This window comes from Agelaius tricolor, unplaced genomic scaffold (assembly GCF_023055355.1).
Source record: "Agelaius tricolor isolate 1412-34295 unplaced genomic scaffold, bAgeTri1.0.p SCAF_18, whole genome shotgun sequence".
Lineage (NCBI taxonomy): Eukaryota > Metazoa > Chordata > Aves > Passeriformes > Icteridae > Agelaius > Agelaius tricolor.
The window spans coordinates 18024083-18046349 of record NW_027269278.1 but is presented as its reverse complement, the minus strand read 5'-3'; the positions used below and the strand labels follow the sequence as shown (position 1 = coordinate 18046349).

General features: G+C 56.1%; 1 protein-coding gene and 1 long non-coding RNA gene across 4 annotated transcripts; one reads left to right on the top strand and one right to left on the bottom strand.

Annotated features, from left to right (window-relative positions):
- The first annotated feature begins 561 nt into the window (after nucleotides 1–561).
- Nucleotides 562–21642, top strand: FGF1 (fibroblast growth factor 1). Of its 3 annotated transcripts, XR_011681716.1 has the most exons (5): nucleotides 2970–3580; nucleotides 15995–16186; nucleotides 19755–19858; nucleotides 20518–21139; nucleotides 21286–21642. XR_011681716.1 is itself a non-coding variant. In XM_071443666.1 (4 exons), exons 2-4 carry the CDS (start codon nucleotides 16018–16020, stop codon nucleotides 20710–20712), a joined length of 468 nt encoding a protein of 155 aa, XP_071299767.1. In that variant the 5' UTR covers nucleotides 562–775; nucleotides 15995–16017; the 3' UTR covers nucleotides 20713–21642. The 3 variants fall into 3 exon arrangements, 2 of the variants coding, with proteins under 2 accessions (XP_071299767.1, XP_071299766.1); XM_071443666.1 differs by lacking the exon at nucleotides 2970–3580 and adding an exon at nucleotides 562–775 and having other exon boundaries at nucleotides 20518–21642; XM_071443665.1 differs by having other exon boundaries at nucleotides 20518–21642.
- Nucleotides 9999–16110, bottom strand: LOC139597876 (uncharacterized). The gene is made up of 3 exons (XR_011681717.1): nucleotides 15984–16110; nucleotides 11896–15847; nucleotides 9999–11811 (listed from the first exon to the last, which is right to left on the bottom strand). It is a non-coding gene; the product is annotated as an uncharacterized lncRNA (long non-coding RNA).
- Nucleotides 21643–22267: the final 625 nt, after the last annotated feature.

The following is a 22267-nucleotide window of genomic DNA, read 5'->3' as shown; positions in this document are numbered from 1 at the left end:
GGCCGCGGTTCTCTCCCAGGCTGCTGCACGCTCCGAGCATATTTTTAATGCATTTATCTCCCGCCAGCTTCCTGCCAGGCTGGGCTGCGGGAAACGGGCACCAAGAGGCAAACGCTGCTGGGAAACTCCGGGTGCGCGGCCGGTGGCGGTGGCGGTGGCGGTGCCAGCCCTGGGGATGTCGCGGGGCGGGGTGGCCGGGGTGGCCGGGCCGGTGCGCTCGGCACAGCCGGGCTCCATCAGCCCTCCGTGTGCTGTCCAGGGCACGAGGGGACAGAAAGGGCTCTGCAGCGGGCAGGGATGGTGGCAGAGCTGGTGGCAGGGCTTGTCCCCGCGGGCGGGCAGAGGTCCTGGGAGGGCCTCCGGGAAGGGGGAGGCTGGATTCAATCCTTGTCTTTCACCTGGGCTGGAGTCCAGCCCCAAAATAGCCGTCCAAAAACAAGATCACATGAGAGGAAAAAAATAGCAAGGCGCAGGATTATCCATCCATACTTCCTCGTCCTGCGCGGGTGCGGAGCCGCGGCGGCAGCGCCAGCCCCGGGGCCGCTCCGCTCCGGCCGGGACCGGCGCCTTCCCGGCGCCTTCCCGGTGCCTTCCCGGTGCCTTCCCGGTGCCAGCGGGCCCTGCCCGGCTCGAGGGCACCGCGGGTGCTGCAGGGGCCGGGCTGTGCCCCTGCCAGGCTCCGGGAGGTGGAGCGAGGGCCAGGGTGACCCCCGCACATCCCTGCCCGCCCCGCTGCCTCCCAGCGCCCAGCCCTGCGCACCTCGGGCCTGCTCAGGTGAGTGCCTCCTCCAGCATCCTGCACTCCCCACATCCCCGGGGGCTTTGCGGCGCTTTCCCACAGGGTCTGCGGCGCGTTCCTGGTTCCTGAGCTCCTGGCCGAGCTCAGCAGCTCCACGTGTGTGGCGCTGAGGAGCAGCTGGGTCTCCTTTCCTCTGGCCCGGCTCTGGGGGCTGGCAGGAGCAGGACGGGGCTCTGCACCTCGGTGCTGTTCCAGCTCGTTCTGGGCTGAGCCGTGCCCGCCGAGCGCTCCCAGGATCATCACAGGAGGGATGGAACCAAAGCAGGACTGGAGGATCTCGAGGGTCTCACTCTAAACGCACAGGAAGTTTTGTTTAAGTCGTCTCTGCTGTGGGGCCGTGGTCTGGGGGATGAGGAGGCGCCAGGACAGCGGGGCTGGGGCTCAGCTGCCCTCACAGGCACTGCCTGTGCATGGGGCCAGGCAGGGGAGCACCTGCAGCTTCCTCGGGGCTCCGTGGTTAAAGATTCACTCTGCTGCCCAACGGGCCCGGGAGCTGGCACTGGTGGGGCTCGGAGCCCAGGGTGGGTGTGAGGTGAGCAGGTTCCCTCCCACAGGCAGGGACAGGAGAGGAACTGCAGCAGCAGCACCCACCAAACCCATCCCGAGAGCCTGAGAAACAGCACAGGCCCCTGCTGCAGGTGCTGCTGGCACTGCCCAGGCAGGGCTGGCCAGGGGAGGGCAGGGGGGAGCCAGAGCTGCTGCCGAGGCAGGGTCCCCATCCCTGTATTGATCCCATCCCTGCAGTGCCCCCACCCCTGCAGTGTTCCCCATTTCCATTCTGTCCCCAGCCCTGCAGTGTTCCCCATTTCCATTCTGTCCCCACCCCTGCAGTGTTCCCCATTTCCATTCTGTCCCCAGCCCTGCAGTGTCCCCATCCCTGTATTGATCCCATCCCTGCAGTGTCCCCACCCCTGCAGTGTTCCCCATTTCCATTCTGTCCCCATCCCTCCGGCTCTCGGGGCAGGGCCCGGGGCCACTGCAGCACCGTCGCTGCCCGGGTTTTGGCCGAGCCTCCTCTCCCTCGTGCCCGGCGCAGATCCCGCTGCCCAAGTCCATGTTTGCTCTGTGTCTGCGTCGCTCCGGCTCTTGGCTCCATCCCGGGACCTTCAGCCTTCAGCACAGGCAGAAAGGACACAAATTTGGCAGGACACCGCCTGCAAAGCACCGCACCGGGGCTGCTGAGTGCCGGCCACGACCAGGGGCAGGGGCAGCCGGGCAAGTGGGGAGGGCTGGGCTGCAGGGAGGGGGCAGCCCCGGCAGCTCCGAAACAAGGGGGATGTTCCCTTCAGTGAGAAAATGGACCAGCATTTCCTAATCTTCCCCACGTCCTCAAAAGCCCCATGCCTTTAGTCCAGGAGAGCCTGAGGCAAAGCCAGGCCTGCTCCTCTGTCAGATTCAGGAATGTTTGGTTATGCCTATTTTTTATTTTCTGAAAAAACAAGGTGAAATCTTGGGAGGGATTATTAAAAATAAAGGGGGAGAAAAAAAGTATATTGCTATGTCCGGAAAGCTCGGAATGCACCTGCGCTGTGGGGAGCGCTCGGAGCTGTCCCCAGCAGGCGCTGGTAACCACGGTCAGCTCGGGAATGTTTTATCCAAACGTCTGGGCTGCGGGCATTTCCAGCCCGGAATGCCTGTCCAAACACGCTGGCTCCACGTGAGCCGCGACTGAAAGCCTATTCTGAGCGAGCTTTAGATAACGCAGCCTAAACATCACCGCATCAAAGGGCTCGTGGAGCCCGGCCAAGCGCTGAAATCATCGCTCGGGCTCCGCCAGTGCTTCATTAGTGCTTCATTAGAGCTTCATTAGCGCTGCGGCAGCGACCTCGCACCCCGCACAGCCGCACCCCAACCTGCACCCACCCCGTGAGCCCCGAGATCACCCCTGGCACCCCCCGAGCCCACCCTGGCACCCCCCGAGTCCCGAGCCCGCCCCGGTACCCCCCGAGCCCACCCGTGGCCCCCAGCAAGGGCAGGGCCAGCACGGCCCCCAGGCTCCAGCGCCATCCCCGGGGACACGGAGCTGCATTTCATCCGCCTGACAGCGCTCCCGAACACTTCGGCTTTTAAGGCCAAGCTCTGCCGGTGCCAGCGGAACGCAGCCGTGCCCGGCATAGCCCCGTGGCTGCCCCCGGGGAGGGCAGGGACCCCCATGGGGATGGCAGGGACCCCCCTAGGGATGGCAGACACCCCCCTAGGGATGGCAGGGACCCCCAAGGGGATGGCAGGGACCACCCTAGGGATGGCAGGGACCCCCCTAGGAATGGCAGGGACCCCCCTAGGGATGGCAGACACCCCCCTAGGGATGGCAGGGACCCCCAAGGGGATGGCAGGGACCACCCTAGGGATGGCAGGAACCCCCAAGGGGAGGGCAGACACCCGTCCCCGCTGCCCGGGGCTGGCTGGGATCAGGGGTCATCGCCTTCCCGGAGGGCACTGAGACGCCCAGCGCCGCAGGAATGTCCCGGGCCGCAGGGAAGGGAAACGCGAGGGACAGGGAGGCCGGTGCTGCTCCGGCTGCGGGGGCTTTGCCCGCTCCTGGGGCCCTCCCGCTCCCGCAGCCGCCGCCCCCTGCGCCGCCCGGGGCTGGCAGTGCGGCAGGTGCCCGGCCCCGCTGCGGGTGGATGCGCTCGGCCTCCCCTTCCCTCCCCCCGCATCCTCCCGCCGCTCCCCCGCCCCGAGGCAGCTCCTCCTCATCCTCACCGTCCCCGCTCGCTCCGTTCCAGCCCGGCTCTCCCCGCGCACTCGGGAGCCGCCGCCGGGAGCGCCGCGCAGCCGCCGGTAGGTGCGGGGCGGGGGGCGGCGGGACCGGGGGCTGAGCCCCCCTGAGGGCCCCACGGAGCCCCGCGGGATGCTCAGACACAGCCCAGGGCACGGATTGCCGCCAGAGGCTCCGGCATCCCCCGGGATGCCCGTGGATGCCCAGGGGAGGCACTCCGGGCACAGGGAGGCTCCGACGGGCAGGGTCGGGCTGGGATGTGTGAGGCAGCAGGTCCCTTCCCCAGGGACAGCTTTGGGGGGCCGGCGTGATGCTCCCCCCAGCTGGGACAAACCCTCCCAAAACCCTGCAGGTGCCCCCAAATCCTGGGAGGGAGGAGTGGCTCAGTGATGGCAGCATCATTCCAAATGGCAATCTCCAAATTACTGCAGATTCACCTGAAGCTCCGGGTAGAAGCAGAAGCCCGGATCAGAATTTGAATAGAAATATACTAAAACCCAAATATTTAAAATGGCAAAACACAATATTTGGACAATTAAAAAAAATTAAAAACAAACCAAACACACTAAAAAAACCCCAATCAGACAGAACAACAAACAGAAAGGAAAATTGTTGCAGTGACACAGCACTATAAATGGTTCATTTTTGATGCAAAATAAATAAATCACAGAAACTGGGGAAGCCACAGCTTCTCTGGGCAGTTAGGTATGATTAGGGATCCCCATCCCTGGCAGTGCCCCAGGCCAGGCTGGACAGGGGATGAAGCAACCTGGGATGGTGGAAGGTGTCCCTGCCATGGCAGGGGATGGAACTGGATGGGCTTTAGGGTCCCTTCCAATCCAAACCATTCTGTACTCATTCTATGATTTATGGCTGAAATAACACCACCAGGATTATCCTGATGGGCCTGACAGCCAAAACTCCTCATCACCAGCATGGCCTGAGCTCTGAGCTGCTCTCAGCCAAACACAAATTTCTGCAGGCTGGAATCTCCCCGGCTGGGGGTGCAGGTGTCAGGCTGAGACTCTGGGGCCACATGTCCCCACTGCCCCCTTCCCTTGCCAGCACCTGCAGCCTCCTGGCTCCTTCAGGAGCAAAGGCAAAACCCCTGACAGGGCAGCAGCAGCTCCTGTCCCTGTCCCCCTGACAGCAGCAGCTCCTGTCCCTGTCCCCACTGTGCCGGGGTCCTGGGCTCCATTTGGCTCAGCTGGCTGGGAGTAAGGGCAAGGAGCCAGAGCCAGCTGCATCAGGAGCTGCCTCAGCTGGGAGGAAGATCAAGGTCTCAGCAGTGGGAGGAAGGCCAAAGTCATTTAGGGAGCTCAGGAGGAAGAGTTGATCCCCTGGGCTGGGTGGAGCTGGAGGAAAGTTTATCCAGAGGGCTTGCAGAGCTCTGGGTCTGGCTGGAGCCTCGGCAGAGCCCAGCTCTGTCCGGCCCAAACCCAAGTGTGTGTTCCTGCAGAGCCCAGCTCTGTCCGGCCCAAACCCAAGTGTGTGTTCCTGCAGAGCCCAGCTCTGTCCAGCCCAAACCCAAGTGTGTGCTCCTGCAGAGCCCAGCTCTGTCCAGCCCAAACCCAAGTGTGTGTTCCTGCAGAGCCCAGCTCTGTCCAGCCCAAACCCAAGTGTGTGTTCCTGCAGAGCCCAGCTCTGTCCGGCCCAAACCCAAGTGTGTGTTCCTGCAGAGCCCAGCTCTGTCCAGCCCAAACCCAAGTGTGTGTTCCTGCAGAGCCCGGGCAGGAGGAAGCTGGGCTGACCCGGTGTGCAGGGAGAACAATTGGACATTGTGCTGCCTTATCACCAGGGAGCCCATCCTGCCTGAGGAACCCATTAAACTTTAGACCCCTCTTTGGGCAGGCCTTCCCGTATGTCTCATGTGCCTCTTCAGTCTCCCACCCCTTTTCACCCTCCACTATTTTGTCTCTACTTTTCTTTTGGCCTCCCACTTTATTTTGGCCTCCTGCCCTTTTCAGCCTCTGCATTTCTTCCCCCCTCCCACACTTTCTTGGCCCTCTACCCTTTTGCAGCCTCTATTTTTTCTGTCCTTGTTTTTATTTCTGATCAATGTTTTTTTCTCTTGCACTCCTCGGCCTTTACGTTTTTTCCTCCCCAACCTTGTGACTCCAATTCCTTGTGACTCCTCCTTCTCACCTTTAGCCTCCATTTCTCTTTCAGTCTTCCTTGCTTATTCCATCTCCTTTTTCTTTTTTTTTTGCCCCTTCTTTATTGCCCTCAAAACACATTAGCACTTGCACTGTATCTTACAAACCCTTTTAGTAAATATTCCCTGGAAATAAATGTATATTCCCGGGAGGTAAAGGCTGCCCTGAGCTCCCAGGCTGCCCCTGGGTACCAGCACTTCTCCCTCCTGGGCACAGCAGGCACTGACTCATGGCTGGGGCATTTTTAGGAATCCTGTGTAGATTGGCTGTCAGTGCAAATCTGTTGGGGATTATCCTGGGGGTTGGGCCTGGCTGGGTCTGTCTTTCAAAGAGAAACCTCACATTAGAAATCTCTTTGCAGAAGGATTTGTTTAATACCGGTTCAGGGAGAGACAATGGCCCTGTCACTGTCTCTGCTGGGTGCAGGAATCCTCCCTCTCCCCCGTGTTTGAAAGGTGCCTGACTCAGTGTTCAGTTCCTGTTTCTTCCCTTGTTTCCAACACCAGAATCTGTTGCTTTAAAGCTGTTAGAGAACCAAAGCAGAGGCCAGGGCCGTGCAGAGCAGCTGCAGCAGCAATCGGTGACTTGCAGGGTTTATATTCCCAAAATCTGCCAGTGTTTGACAGGGCAGGTGGCACTGCCCACCAAGGGATGGGCACTCGTGCCTGGATTGCAGGCAGCTCTGGCCTCCAGCCCTGAGGAGGCAGAGACAGTCTGCACCTGGCACCTGCAGGGACAAAACTGTCTGCCACAGCTCCTGCTTTTCCCTCTAAAACCTTAAATAACAAAAGTGCTTCATTTCCTTCTGGCGAAGGTGGCAGAGAAAGGCTGAGACAGACCCTCACAGTGCCAAGGTCAATATTTAGGAATTCCCTTCAAGAACAGCTAATACACATCCAGTGCTAAATAAAGTTCTACTAACCCCAGCACAGCATCATTAACATGCACCCATGGTCCAGCTTAAAGCCTGACCTGTGTTTTAATTAGGTAACAAACCCCATTCTGCTGGGTCTGAACTCAGGAGTGAGCTCAGAAGAACCCCCTTAGAGTGAGCTCAGAAGAATCCCCTTAGAGTGAGCTCAGAAGGACCCTTTCCCCTTCTGTTTGTGCTTTCCCTACCCCAGACTCTCTCCCTTGCCCAGGGAAAGCACCAGACTGAGAGGGCTGCTGGGGAAAGGACCAAGCTGGGATCCCACAGGCAGATTCCCAAGCCCACAGCATCAAAGCTGGCAGCAGTCCCTGAGGACAGGGCAGGAAAGCTTTCCCAGGCTGTGGGAGCCAGGCTGGCTGCTGTGCCCAGGTACCACTGACTCACAGCATGGCATCTAAAACCCTTCTGTCCCCTTCAGACTCCTTTTGGGAGTGGTGTTGTCTGCCCTGAGCCATCCTCCCAAGGATTTGCCCACTGCCCACAGCAGTCTGGACACACAGTTCATCCATGACTCACGGCCCTCTGCTGCTCACAAAGTCTGTCCTTGCTCCTGGCTCTTAATTTAGGCCTGGGTGTCAGCCTTGAGCTCGGATCTTTCCTTTATACTTGACTCTCTACCGAAGTTCAAATCTTGGACAGAAAGCACAAGTATTTAACACCAATTAAAACACCCTCCCTTCCCCTTCCTCAGGATTCCCATTGCTGCAGGGTGTTCACAGAAGCTCCCACTTGATGGGAAGAGTTAGTGGCTGCCAGACTGCAAATGGGGATTGTGGAGCTCACACCTACCCTGCTGGGGATGTGATCCTCCCCAAACCACAGGGGATGCTCACTGACGGCCCAGGGATCCCAGTGCAGGGCTGAATGTGCAGCTCAAGAGTGAGGAAAAGGTAAAACCCCACTGGGGTCCTGGTTGTGGCACTGCCAGCTGGGCAGGGGGCACAGCAACTGCTGATCCCCACACTCTGCCTGCTGGTCACAAAACTTTTGGTTTAGTGTGGGGTTTTTTTCCACTTAGACAACCCAGGGCATCTTTCTGTCTTGATTATCACAAGCATCACAGCAGAGCAGCTGGGGCTGCCCCATCCCTGGAAGTGTCCAGGGCTGGGTTGGACACTGGGGCTGGGGGCAGCCTGGGACAGTGGAAGGTATCCCTGCCATGGCAGGGATGAGACAGGAGGAGTTTTAAGGCCCCTTCCAACCCAGACCATCCTGTGACTCCATGATCCTTGGCTGCATCCCCGTGGCCCCAGAGCAGCTGTGGAAACACGGGCACAACAAAGGCCACGGTGTCTCTGAACTCCCCCTCAGGAGCTGCAAATAGCCAGCGTGGGTGAAACCTCAGGGCCTGAGCTTCTGCAGGTTGTTAAAATTGCAGCCTTCTGCCCTGCTCTGCGCCCTTTGTGGTGCTTTGTTGTTTACAGAGATGAGAAGGGGCAGAGAGCACCCAAACACATCCCTTCCCTCGGAGGCTGTGTAATGGAAAGCCAAGGCAGGGCTCTGTTTTCCTTGGAGCAGCGTGGCCGCCCTGCCTGCTCCTGCTGCTGGCACACAGCCTGTGGTCACACTTGTCACAGCAAGGGCCAGACAGGTGCCCAGCTCTGCAGGGACACAGGTGTGCCCTGTCTGGGACAGTAGGACTAGGGCTGTACCTTCCACGGGCTCTGGCAGGTCCCAGTCAGTGACTCAGGCTCCTTCCTAGGCCAGAGATGAGGGTGACACACAGAGAGCTCGGTGTCCATGGCCTTCAGAGCCACCGCTGCCACAAGTGAGAATTCCCCCATTTGTGCCTGAAGAACTCAGACAAAGCAGTGACCTGTGTGCCTCCACAGACCACAAGAGGTGGAGATGCACAGCTGCTCTCCCTATTTCACTCCAGTGACTACTCAGCCACACTAATTCCAGTTTTTTTGCTGACCCACTCATCTCCATTTAACAAGATTCAGCCCTGAGCTTGCCCTGCTCTGATCTTTCATCTGAAACACTCCTTGCCCACTCCTACATGCTGCAGCTTTCACTGGGAGGAGTTTTCTCCAGTCCCAAAGTCATGCAGATAAGAAAATTATTATTTATTGGAGGATTTTCCTGGTAATAGCCATTATTAACTCAAGCTTTTATTGCACTGTTATTGAGCAACAGCTTAAGCTCCTTACTCAGGCAGCTTGGAGGAAAAAACTCAGGGGTACTAGAGACTGAATTTAAAATGAGACATTGGGCAACAGAATTAAGAACAGGATTCTTCCAGCCAGGCTTACTTAGATGTTAAAAAGAGCAGCTGTATAGCCCTTACACAAACATTGCAGGATGAACACCATTAACTGCCTGCACATTTCCATGGTAAATCACTGCTGAGCCTATGGTGAGCCCAGAAACCCAAGTGATTTTCCTTGGAACAGCCCGGAGCGAGGCTGTGCTGGAGGAGGTTGGATTTCTGAGCAATGATATGTCTGCTGATGGTTAACCACCAGGATGGATGTGGGCTTTCACTTGGCCTGCAGATGAAACCCTCGATTCCAGCATCCTCTGCTTCCCTGGGGAAGGACAGGGCACAAAGGCTGAGCCCAAACTCAAATCCCAGTTTTGAAGCTGGGGCCAACCCTCGGCTGGGCTTGGCCACCCTTTAGAGGGCCAGCTGCAGGAAGAGCAGCCTGACACCGTGTGAGCATTCCTGCTTTTCCCCCCAGTGCCAGCCCTGAGCAGCAGCAGCAGCAGCCTGGGAGGAGCTGGGCCCTGAGGGTAGCAGAGGGTGGCCAGGACAGACGGACAGACACGTACCTGAACAGGGCTCAGCAGAGGGGTGGCACTGCAGGGCTCACAGGGGACATGGTGCAACAGGAGAGCCAGGCCACTGCTGGGATCCACAGCACACAGGGAACTCCGGGCTGGAGTTTGTAATTCGGCGCCGTCCGTCCGTCCGTCCATCCGTGGGTGTGCGGGGCAGCCACACCTGCAGCGCCAGCCCAGACAGCCACAGAGGGCTCTGTGGTCTGGCTCTGTGCCCATGCCCTGCACGGACAGCAGGGGTGGCAGGTGGCACAGGGACAGCAGAGAGGTCACTGCAGTGTCACTGCATGGGGACAGTGGGGAGGTCACTGCATGGGGACAGTGGGGAGGTCACTGCAGTGTCACTGCACAGGGACAGTGGAGAGGTCACTGCATGGGGACAGTGGGGAGGTCACTGCAGTGTCACAGCATGGGGACAGTGGAGAGGTCACTGCACAGGGACAGTGGAGAGGTCACTGCACAGGGACAGTGGGGAGGTCACTGCAGTGTCACTGCAGGAACCCGGTGGGACCCCTCCCCAGCCTGGGGCTGTTGAGCAGGAGCCAAGGGCACACAGAGTCCCCCTTTCCCCAGGGCATTCCCGCATCATCCCAGAACACTCCGGCCAGCCCCGATCAGCTGCATCTCACACAGTTCCCGCTCCCTCCCGACGCCTTTCCCGGGAAGCCAGGCACAGGCAGGTCCAGGGAGGAGAGGTGCCCACAGCCCTGCCCATACCCGAGGGGGAAAACCCAAAACAAGGGTCCTGTGCCTGGCACATTGTCCCTGAGTTCTCAGCAGCACAGAGCCACCCTCCTCCTCGGGTGACAGGGATGAGATTGGTGTCACTCGTGGCACCTGTCAGTGGCTGCTCCCAGCCAGCCCCACGTGCTGGGAGGCAGCAGAGCACAGGAGCAGGGACCATGCCTGGCACTGGCCTTGGCACAAGCCTGGGAGAGGGAAAGGGCACCTGGAAAGGGCAGACAGGACCTGCTGCATCCTGGAGGGAAGGGGAAGCCCAGGGTGCTTGCATTGTCCCCTGGGAGCAGCCCATCCTCAGCTGCAGGGACTGAGCCTTGGTGATTCCCTGTCCAGGTGTTCTCCCCACCCAGCAGGTCCCACACACCCGGCTTGCTCTGGGAGGGAGGGCTCCAACCCAGGACACGTCCAGTGGGATCCCTGGGGTCTGTGTGTGCAGCCAGGGCTGCTCCTGCCCCTGTCCCTGCTCTTGCTCCCAGCCCAGACAGGACACAGGGACAAGGCCCTCCTGGCAAAGCTCCTGCTCTGGGGCTGCATTTGCTCCTGGGGCTGGAGCTGCAATTAAGTTAATCACCGGATGGCCAAGGGCCGTGGGTGGGAGGTAATTAGAAAGGGGAGGTAATTAGAAAGGGGAGGATGCCTTGGTTTTCCTGCCTCCCCACAGACAGCACCAGCGGTGGGAGGCTGCACTGGCTGTCCCAGCAGCTGGGCTGCCCCGGGCTCAGAGCTCTGGAAAAGCCACACCTGGCTTGGAGCAGGGATGGGGCTTCCCCTTGGGCACCCCTGAAGGCACAGGGCTGGGGTAACCCTGTCCCTCCCGTGATGCTGCTCTGTTGGTCATCAGCCATTAGTGACACCACTCAGGAAACTGCTGAAGTTTCAGCTTTACAGCCCCTCTGTTCTTCCTGCCACAAATCCAGTGTGACTGGGTGGGATGGCTGTTTTCTGGTGGAGAGCAGCAGATGATGACAGCAGGCATTAGTTAAATTGATTTTTATGCTTTTGGTTGCACTTCACACAACATATTCCCCTTGCAAAGGCTAAAACCTGGCTGATAAATACTTCATTAAGCAGTTAATCACATCACTAGAGATAAAATCACCTGGCCATAAACAAGCCTAGAAACGAGGCAATGCATTCCACTGATACTCACAGAGTGATCTATTACATATTTATCATCTGCTTTGCCTAATCATTTATTAAATCCTTCTGAGAGGATGTACAGGCCAAGGAATTTGAGCTGTGCCTTGCACTGCCAGCCCTTGGGAGGGGAGGCAGCCCATGCTGATAACCCCAGACCCACCAAGCTGCTCCTGCAGCAGCCAGAGCATGAGGAGACCTCTGCCTGGTGCCTAATCCTCTCCTGGACGAGGAAATCCATCCCATGAAATGGTTCTCTAAAACTTGGAATGAAGAAAATCCCTGTTTATCTGAGAGATGTTTGTTCCACATGCCCAGGTAGATCTCAGACTGCCCCAAAAACCACAGGAACCCCTGGGAAAGGACACACAGAACTTGAATTCCTTACAAATATTCCACCTGTTCTAAATGCTTTCCATTCCACACGGAGTGTCTGAGCTGCCTGGGCAGGGACTGTTGTGCTCAGGTGGCTGCAGTCACAGTGGGAATGGGAAGGGAGCCCACCAGGAGGTGATGCTGTCTGATCCCAGCTGAGTCACACGTCCTGGAACAAACAGCATTTCTGCTTTAATGGAGAAAATAACACTTTCCAAAGTGAAACCAACTGGAGTGTTTCCACTGAACTCACCAGAGCCAGGTTCACGAGACACTGATCTCATTACCCAGAGCTGGACAAAGCCTCAGGAGACTCCTGGCTTTAGCAGCTTCTCATCTCTCTGGAGCTCTCTGGGTGATCTCTAGCTGATCATCTAAATGACAGTTGTGATTAGCTGCACTTTTCATCACCATTTCCACTCAGAGGCCATGCAGAACATTTCTTTTCCAACCCTACATAAAAGATTGTGTCCAAAGCCAAGGAAAATGTTGATGCATTTGAATCAATCCAATCTGGTTTTAACCCAGTAGGTGAGATACTTCTGCTTTCCTCCATGTAGTAGCCAGGTATTTCATACACAAGGAAAAAAGGCTCACCTCAGCTGGCTACCTCTGGGTTGAGTCTTTGCTGGCAACTAAATTTGTGCCACAGGAGCCATTAAAAACAAAACAAAAAAAAGGCACAAAAATTCCTGGCAATTCTGACATGCAGAAAACTTTTGGACCATTAGGAATCCCCCTCATTTCCATCAACACCACCTCTGCCATGCAGACAAGTGCTGTGTGGTGAAGTCTGCACAGCTCTAAGGCAGGGAGCAGAGGTTCCCTCATGGCTCCCAGCGTGTGCTGTTATTTCAGAGCTCACAGCCTGATATTGGCAGCACAACCAGCCCTCCATGCTCACAGTCAGATGCTCATAGAGTTTGGGATTTCACATCAAAGCCACTGGTTTGGCCAGTGATAAAGTTTGGAACCGACCCCAAACTTCTCAGAATTTCACAGCTATTCCAGCCCTGCCCTGGGCTCCTCTCCCTCAGAGCTGCAAGGAGCAGCTCAGCGCAGCCACCACGGCTCAGCACGGCCTGGATCAAATGAACATTTGGGTTTAACTCGCTTCTTAAGGCTTTTTTTACCTTCAGAAATTTTTTCTGGTCCTTTGGGGTGCGGGCATCTCCATCCAGGAGGAAGAGCTGGGTGCCCTCAGCCCCCTCTGCTGCAGATGGAGCTGGGGCTGTCCTGGGGCTGTCCTGGAGCAGGTGCCCTGGCTGCAGCTCCCAGGGACTCCTCCTCGTGGGGGCTTTCTCTGTGCACAGAGCTGCAGGACAGAGGAGCCACAAACACAGCTGTTCCTGGACAAACAGGCTCCAGATCCAGTCCTGGTGTCACCAGGGGGGTCAGAGCTCAGCAGCAGCCATGCCCCTCACAGCCACCTCCTGTTGGAATATTTTCCTCTCTCCATAGGGCACCAAGTAACCTCTGGAGTGTGGTGTCTCTCGGCTTTGCATATTTGAGAGAGCTTTCTGTTCTGCTTTGAGCTATTTCATAGCATTGTTGGGCTCCTACCCAAAGAAATAAGGCCCTTTATGTTGTCCTTGGTTCAGGTTCTCTCTCTCACTCGAGCTTTTTAATTCCCATAAAAACCTAACATGTTCCTGCCAAAAGTATAATGCTAGGGCCATGAGTGGTGGTGTTTATAGAGGAACAACTCCATGGCCATAAAGTCTGAGAACAGCAATAGTATTTAGCACAGGGAGACAAGGGGAGTGGAAAAGTGTTCACTGAGCTTTGCTGGGGCACTCAGGGCAGCTGGCAAGTACTGGAGTCTTGCTAAAAATAGCAAAAATAACCTTAGAGAAATCAGTGATGATGAAGAAGCTGTTCCCAGTTGAGCTGCTCTGGTCAAGCTGTCTGGAGATGCCCTCAGACCCTGAGGTGACTGTGGTAGAATCCAGGCTGCTCCTCACTCCTGGCTGCAGTTTGCTGAGATCCTGCTCAGAGCCCTTGGATCTGGGATGTTTGCTTCTCAGTACCACTCATCATCAAACCAGGAGACTTCTGGGTGCCTTTTACCCTCAGATAAAGGTTCAAGAAAAGCTTTGGTTCCAGGAAATGACCCAATGTTGCTGATGCTGATTAGAGCCCAGTGGAGGAGCAGAGCCCCGTGTGCTGCCCTGGGTGACCTGGGGCCTTTCCTTCAGGGAAGGGCTGGCAGTTGGCAAGGAAGCTGAGCTACTGCACTATGGTGTCTTGAGAGAAAAATAAATGTAGGGACCAGACACTCTAAGAAATAATTTCACCTGATAATGGTGTCAAACAAAGATTTTGAGTCTGTCTTTGGCATCACCTGCTCTGGAAACCACCAGGAGCCACAGAGCTTCTGAGGCTGCATCTCCAACCTCATGGCAATAGGTGGGGGCTGGCCTGTGCTGTCACTCCAGAAAGCACTTCCCAAAATCCCAGTCTGTGTCAGATGGGGGGTCTGAGAGCCTGGAGTCTGTGCACAAAGCAGAGTTGGCACTGGGGGTGCTCTCACCAACAGCCACACTCTTCATCTCCAGGGGTCCATCTCTAGCAATCCAACTTCCAGAGGTTTTTACTTTCTGCAGGCATCTGGGATCCATTTCCAGGAGTAATTTCCCCTTCTTGCAGCTGCTTTTGCAGAGCTTTTTAAACACTAAAGAGTTTAGAGGCGAGTGTTTAGAGAGTCTCTGTGCATGTACACGTGTGTGAGTGTGAGTGCTGCAGAGCTGCCACCCTCAGTCTCTCCCAGGGCACTCCAAACACCACAGCAAACCCACACAGCGTGGTAGTGGCTCCATCCCAACGTACCAGGAGCACAACTCAGTCCTAAAGAGACATTTTTACAATCTATAAACACATATAAACAGTGACTATAAAATATTTTCCATAATATAGCTGTGGGAATACATGACATTTAAAGCAACTTCCTGCATCTAGATTTATTCTGTGCCACGTCTTTTTCTGTTCATAAATCCACTTCTCTCCAAGCACTACAGAACTCTGTGTATGAAAGACAGAATTAATCTGTGGGAGATTTCAGATGAAGTTTCTAGGCTGAAAACATGACTGTACCTGGAATATCTGTGGGACTCTGGCCCCACCTGTGGCATCTCCTGATGTCTGTGATGGCACTTCTCACTTCCCAGCCCCCAGCCTCCACAGCATCCTTCTTTGATTGGTCTGCTGATGCCTTCAGGTTTTGGCACAGCATCTGCTTAAACATGGATTGTGACCACAGTCTCCAGCAAAATGAGGTTTCAGGATGATCTTTCCTGAGACCAGCTTGCTCCAAGCCCCAGAGTCCAGCCTGGCCTTGGGCACTCCCAGGGATCCAGGGGCAGCCAGGGCCAAGGGCTTCCCCTCCCTCACAGGAAAGGATTTCTTCCCAAAATGCCAGAATCTAACTCTGCCCCCTGGCAGTGGAACTCCCCCTGATCCTGTCCCTGCAGATCCTTGACCAAAGCCCCTCTCCAGCTCTCTCAGAGCCCCTTCAGGCACTGAGATGCTGCTGCTTGACTCATGGCATATCCTGCACTCAAAATTCCCATTTCCAAATGCTGTTGATCAGTGTCTGGGTAAATCTGCTCAGCTCAGGCTGTGAAAGCTCCTGGCCCCTGCCCATCTCCCACCACATCTAACGCGTGTCCTGACCTTTTCCATGTGTGTCCTGGGCAGGTGAGCTGCAGAGTGCCAAGAGATGAGCAATATTTACTACCTGACACGCAGTGGGTGTTGCAATTCCTGGTCATAATTGTGTTTGAAAGTTATAATAGTGCAGAGAGAGCTTTACCTGGGCTCCCTTCCCGCCTCCTGTGGGTTCCAATCAGACACCGGCTGTTTTCCAAACTGCTTTTCTGACCGTGTAATTTTAGCACGCACGTCAATAGAAAGGAGAACAAAACCAGAGCTCACCGTGATAAAATTAAAAAGGACAGAGTCCCTCCTGCCCAGCCCCACCCAGCGAGGAGACAGCCCCGCACACCTCCCACGCTGGGGAGCATCCCTTGGGCTGTGAATCACCAGCCCCAGCCCGCCGGGACCCCCGGGCTCCCTCCCTGCTGCCTTTAAAGCCGGGCAGCAGCAGCAGCAGCGTGTGCCAGCACTGCCCTCGGTGTCACCCTGCTGTCACCTGCCTTGGAGCCCAGCAGCAGCGTGTGCCAGCACTGGTGTCACCCTGCTGTCACCTCCCTTGCATTTCGGCAGCAGCAGCAGCAGCGTGTGCCAGCACTGGTGTCACCCCTGCTGTCACCTCCCTTGCATTTCGGCAGCAGCAGCAGCAGCAGCAGCGTGTGCCAGCACTGGTGTCACCCCTGCTGTCACCTCCCTTGCAGCCCTGGGAGAAGGAGGCTGCGGGATGGCCGAGGGGGAGATCAGCACCTTCAGCGCCCTGACCGAGAAGTTCGACCTGCCCGCGGGCAGCTACAAGAAGCCCAAGCTGCTGTACTGCAGCAACGGGGGGCACTTCCTGCGCATCCTGCCCGACGGCACCGTGGATGGCACCCGGGACCGCAGCGACGAGCACAGTGAGCAAAACGGGGCTGGGGGGCTCCTTGTGCTGGGATTTCATCAGCTGGGAAGGGGCAGCTGGGGAAAACGGGCTCTGGATGAGGTTGGTGTGACAGCACATCTCCCTAGGGCCAAACACACCTCAAGGGGACAAACACACATCCAGGAGGACAAACACACATCCCTGGAGCCAAACACACCTCCCAGGGGCCAAACACACATCCCAGGGGACAAACACACATCCAGGAGGACAAACACACCTCCAGGGGCCAAACACACATCCCAGGGGACAAACACATATCCCAGGGGCCAAACACACATCCCTGGAGCCAAACACACATCCCAGGGGCCAAACACACATCCCAGGGGACAAAAACACCTCCTGGAGCCAAACACACATCCCAGGGGACAAACACACATCCCAGGGGACAAACACACCTCCAAGGGAACCAAACACACATCCCTGGAGCCAAACACACCTCCAGGGGCCAAACACACCCACAGCTGGGACCCAGAGCAGGGGAGGTGTGAGGTGTGTGCTGTCCAAGTGCAGATTTGAAGGACAGCAATAGCTATCTCCAGTGTTGAGCCTGGCACTGGCTTCCCCTCCTGGCAGACAGACAGACAGACAGACAGACACAGGGACACAGCAGGGCGGGCTCACACAGGGAGCTGGCCCTGGCAGGGGGGCTCAGGGCAGCCTGGCATCCCACACACACAGCATCACATGGAGCTCTGTGCTGTCCTTGCACTGCCAGCCGTGGGCCACAGCCTTTACTCGGTCACTCTCCCCTTATCTGTCCCCATCCCTGCAGTGAGTGCCCCTGGTGGCTCCAGCCCGTGGTGGGACACCTCTGCTGGGAGGAGCTGCTCCTGCAGACACCACCACTTCTCCCACCGAGGAATCATTGGGAATTTAAGGGGTTTTTTTGTGCTCTTGCATGACCAAAAACTCTTCAGGGGATTTTTTAACCTGCTGCCCAGGAGAGCTGGGCACACAGCAAAGCGCCTGCAGGGCTCTGTGGGCAGCAGGGCTGGGCTCTGCCCCTGCTCTTGGCAGCAGCCTCTGGGTTCATATCCTGAACATTTACTGGAACGACACCAGGCCCTGCCAGGCTCCTATCTCGTTAGAAGGAAGGGCTGGGAGGAGCCAAGCCAGCCTTACAAAGTGCTAAGAAAAGCACTTTTATTTTCTTTAAACCACAAGCACACGTGTGGCTTCTCCCCCAAACTTAACCTTTCCTGTGGCTATTGTTGTGTTACTGACAGGCAGTTTAGAGCTGAGTTTTAGTTACAAACACTGTCTCCCCAGCACGAGGCAGTGCTGGGGGATGGATGAAGATGGGCTCCCTGAGGCTGGACAAACACAGCGTGCAGCTCCAGCCTGGAATAAACCCAGCAACCCCTGGAAAGGCTGGATGATCCCAGAGATCTGCAAGAGACGGGGCTGGGCTCACAGACACACCAAGGAGAGGTGGTATGAGCTCAGGCAGTGTCTCTGCAGCATTTTCCAGAGCTTTTGCTGGAGTCAGAAGGAGAGGTCAGGGTGAAGATGGCATCTCCTGGGACATGAGGAGGCACCAAGGCCATGAGCCCACTCGGTGCCCTGGCCCAGGCTGTTGCCTCACAGCACGGATGCTGTCACACAGCACAGCTCTTTTCCCTCTGGAAAAGCAGATGCATCCCCTTGGAGAGGCTGCCAGGGCTGCACTGTGCCCGTGAGCAGGGAGGGCAGGCAGCCCTGCATCCCAGCACGCTCACACCTCCCTGCCTGCTGGCCCGGGTGTTTGCAATCCTGTGCCAGAAAGGAGCCTCCTGCAAATGATCTCATGAACTGGGATACAGGAGCACGCTAATATTTACAGAGGAAACTCCTGGAAGGGCTGAGGGCCAGCAGAGCAGCCTTGGGGAGAGGTACCTGGCTCTGAGCACCCACGGTCCTGCCCCTGCACCTTGGACACGATGGAGTTGCTCAGCATCATTCCCTGGTGTGCAAGAGGAGCAGCCCAGACATGGCTGGCACTGTGGGGCATTGTCACCCAGCTGGGACAGGCACCTGCCAGCCCCAGGGAGGGACAAGGCACAGGAACACCCAGGGATTATTGGGAGGCCAGAGGGCACAGCAGCATTCCAGCCGCACCGGTGCCCTGCAAACTGCCCACGTGCATTTTGTTCCAGACGAATGCCAAGAATTCTTATTTTTCTCTCAAATGGCCTCAGAATCAGGGAGGATCTCTAAGAAGAGCAGAAGGAGTCGCTCTCTCTAGGCCTTTGTTGTGCAGCCCCACATCAGGATCCACTTCCCATGTCCTTGACGTGGGCATTCCAAGCTTGCACCAAGGAATGGAAAGAAATCTTACCTGGACTCTGCAGATTCTCCAGGATGAAGCTCATGCTCATCTCTACAAAAAGTCTCCTTTTCCTGCTTTCATGCCATTACTTCATGGAAGGAAATCTCTGTACAGACCTGGAAGAGAACCTGAAAGAATTTAGTGCACAAGCTCCTTCCTCTGGACTCACTGTTCTCACTCCCTCTGTGGCCAAAAACCTCAACATCCCATTGGCAGCAGGAGGGTTCCTCACTCCCCTCTCAGGAGCAGTTTTTAGAGCAGTGTCATCGTTTTCATCCCATTTCCCTCCTTTCTGCCTGGCATGCTCCTTGGCCCGGTCCCAGCTCTGCAGCACCTCAGGGAATGCAGGTGGGCTGGGGTATTCCCAGGGCACATTCCCAGCCTAAACCAGGCATGACAGGGGCCAAGTATTCCTGCAAACCTGCACCCACACTGCTTCCTAATTAATATCATTTACTGAGCAGGAAATGCCAAAAATGAAGAATGTGAACCATTACAGCAAAGATTTCACTGCGATGGGTGTTCCACCAGGCCAAGAGGTAACACTGCCTTTTACCTCATCTAAATAAGGATAAATAAATTAAATATAAACAGGAAGGAAGGAGCTGGAGCCGAGACATCCGTTCATACTTCATTCCAACCAACCTAAATATTGCTGTTATAAATCTTAGGGAAAGAAGCTGCCTACGAGATGGGAAGGATCACTGGGAAGAGCTGGAATTTGCAAGTCACTGTGACTGCAGCCACAGCCTTCTCTATTTCCCCACTCTCCAATGCTCTGGATAAATCCAGCTGGAGCAGACAGCTGGGTGGGATGCTTTGGATCGGGGGTTGCAGTGCAGGCATCTGCAGTCTGCCCATCCCTGGCTTAGCTCTCAAAATACTCCTTCATGTGTCACTCCTTAAGTGTCTTGTCAAACCACATGAGAAATTTGTAAATTAGAGCCAGAATTAAAACCCCAATCTCCTGTGTCCCATTCCAGCATCGTAACCAAAAGGCTGCCCTTCTTTTGATGTAAAATAAGGGGAAAATTGGTCTTTGGTTCCTAAAGGATGGCTGTGGGATTTCTTTGAAGAAGAGGGTACAAGGAGACACTTTTATTACACACTGTACTGTTTCCTATAAACTCTTTATAAGCCAGACTTCAACAAAATACCCCACTAAACTTCCTGGCAGCTCTTTTTTATCTGCTTTTCCTATTTTCCTCTCACTGTTGTTTTGCTGTTCCTCCAGTCCAGCTGCAGCTGAGTGCAGAGAGCGTGGGCGTGGTGCACATCAGGAGCACCCAGTCGGGGCAGTACCTGGCCATGGACACCAAGGGGCTGCTCTACGGCTCGGTAGGTGTGGGGATCCCATGGGCAGGGCTGCAGACATCCCACAGCTGGCTGATGCAAACCACAGGCAAGAGCTGGGCTCTGTTTGTGATTCTGGCAGCTGCACGGCCACTCTGCATCTGGCTTTATTTTGGGGGGACATAAATAAATTAGCAAATAGTGCTGTTTACTGCCCTGCTTCTGGACAAATATTGTATTTCCTATCTGACACTTGATAAATATTGTGTTTCTTACCTGGAGCAGCAGCTGCTCTGCAGCCCCTCAGCAGCTGCCACCCAGTGCAGGTGTCCCTGCCCATGGCTAAGGGCTGGAGCTCAGGGGTCTTTAAGGTCTCTTCCAACCCAAACTGTTCTGGTTCTGTGCTCTGAGCCTGCAGCTGCTACCACAGGGCCAGAGCAGGAGCCAGGGCCAGGAGCAGCTTATGGAGCATGGGGCTGATTTAAAGAGCCAATTAAAATTCCCAGGTCACAGACACCTTGCTACAGGAGTGGTCCAGGGGAGTAAATCGAGGCCACCTACCCCACAGTTTAAATAAGAGCTTTAGTGGGGTGTGGAAATCTCAGAGGTGGGTCAGGATGGCATCTCAGAGGGGAGAGCTGGGCCGGGATTGTCACGTCAGGAGCATCCCTGGCTCACTGTCCCTCCCCCGGGCTCTCTTGCAGCAGTTACTGGGTGAGGAGTGTCTGTTCCTGGAAAGGCTCGAGGAGAACCATTACAACACCTACGTCTCCAAAATGCACGCGGACAAGAACTGGTTTGTGGGGCTGAAGAAGAACGGGAACAGCAAGCTGGGCCCGCGGACTCACTACGGCCAGAAGGCGATCCTCTTCCTGCCCCTGCCCGTCTCTGCTGACTGACACCTGGCCCCAAAGCTCAGAGACAGCCCCAAACCCCAAACCCAGCTGCTGCTGCCTCCTTGAGCTCAGCAGAGCTCCCAGCTTTAGGTCAAGGCTTTGCCAATCTGCCAAAGCAGAGCCCCTGTGCTCTGCACCAAGCTTTGCAGAGATGAGGGGACGAGCCCTGGCACCATCCTGAGGTCCATGGGGCTCCATCTCCCCCTGTCCTCAGCCGTGTGTGCCATGTGTGCCATGACCCTCAGCTGTGTGTGCCATGACCCTCAGCCATGTGTGCCATGACCCTCAGCTGTGTGTGCCATGTGTGCCATGACCCTCAGCCGTGTGTGCCATGTGTGCCATGACCCTCAGCTGTGTGTGCCATGACCCTCAGCCATGTGTGCCATGACCCTCAGCTGTGTGTGCCATGTGTGCCATGACCCTCAGCCGTGTGTGCCATGTGTGCCATGACCCTCAGCTGTGTGTGCCATGACCCTCAGCCGTGTGTGCCATGTGTGCCATGACCCTCAGCTGTGTGTGCCATGACCCTCAGCCGTGTGCCCATGTGTGCCCATGTGTGCCATGACCCCACTGCAGCTCCCAGGACCTGTCCTGGGCAGGCACCCAGAGATGTGCCCGAGGTTCCCAGAGAAGTGCACACTTTGTGTCCCCAGGCATCCTAAGGCAAAGCCTCCCTGGCTGCTGTGTGTTACTATATTTGTCCATCCAGGTGTGTAGCTTCTGACATGCCCTCGAGCAGTTCCAGGTTGCACCATCAGTGCCGTTATCCAGGGCCAGCCTGGTAAGTGCCAGCTGGGCATGCTAAGCTGAGCTAGGCAAAGCTCCAGCCCCAGACCTTGGCATCCCTCACAACATCAATAGTGTGTATTTCATGCTAGTACCTGCCATATGTTATTTGTATTTATTTATTAAGTAAATATGTCTCTTCTACAAGCTGTTCATAAGTCATTCCAGGCACCTCAAGGCTGTCCCAGTGAGAATGGGGCAGTGGCAGTGACTGGTGTGAGGGTGTGAAGTACCACAGCAAGGGGCTGCACCAGGGGCAGAGCATCGCGCCCATTCCCAGAGGATTCCTCCCACTGCCTCCATGTCTGGTCAAATGGGGCTCTAAAAATGGCAGTGAGGCCCCTTGGTGGCTCCCAAACCCCCTGTGAAGCTGATTTCTCCACTGCTGGCACAATGCACATCTCCCAGGCAGCTCAAGGGCAGCTCAAGAGCCACTCCTGCCAGCTGAGAACATCACCAGAGCACCACCCAGAGCATCCACAGCTCCTCTGGAAAACCTGAGCCAGGGCCTCACCACCCTCACAAGGAGGAATTTCTCTTTAATATCAATTCTAAATATACCATCCTTCATCTTAAAGCATTTCCCCCTTGTCCTATCCTGCCATCGACAGGGACAAGACAGAAGTGCTCCCTGCTCCCAGCAAACCTGATCAGCCATCCCACATGGAGGAAGGAATAAAAGGCTGCCTTGCATATTTCTGCAGCAGCAATTAGCCACTAATTGCTGGGCTTTACAATTGCTCAGCTAATTACTGCACTCCTGAACTTCTGC

Bases quoted from the DNA above. Each gene is read 5' to 3' on its own strand.
- FGF1 (XM_071443665.1), top strand. From the start codon at position 3,259: ATGTCCCGGGCCGCAGGGAAGGGAAACGCGAGGGACAGGGAGGCCGGT. The intron at 16,187-19,754 runs GTGAGCAAAACG...CTGTTCCTCCAG, and splicing joins GGACCGCAGCGACGAGCACA to TCCAGCTGCAGCTGAGTGCA. The intron at 19,859-20,517 runs GTAGGTGTGGGG...GCTCTCTTGCAG, and splicing joins AGGGGCTGCTCTACGGCTCG to CAGTTACTGGGTGAGGAGTG.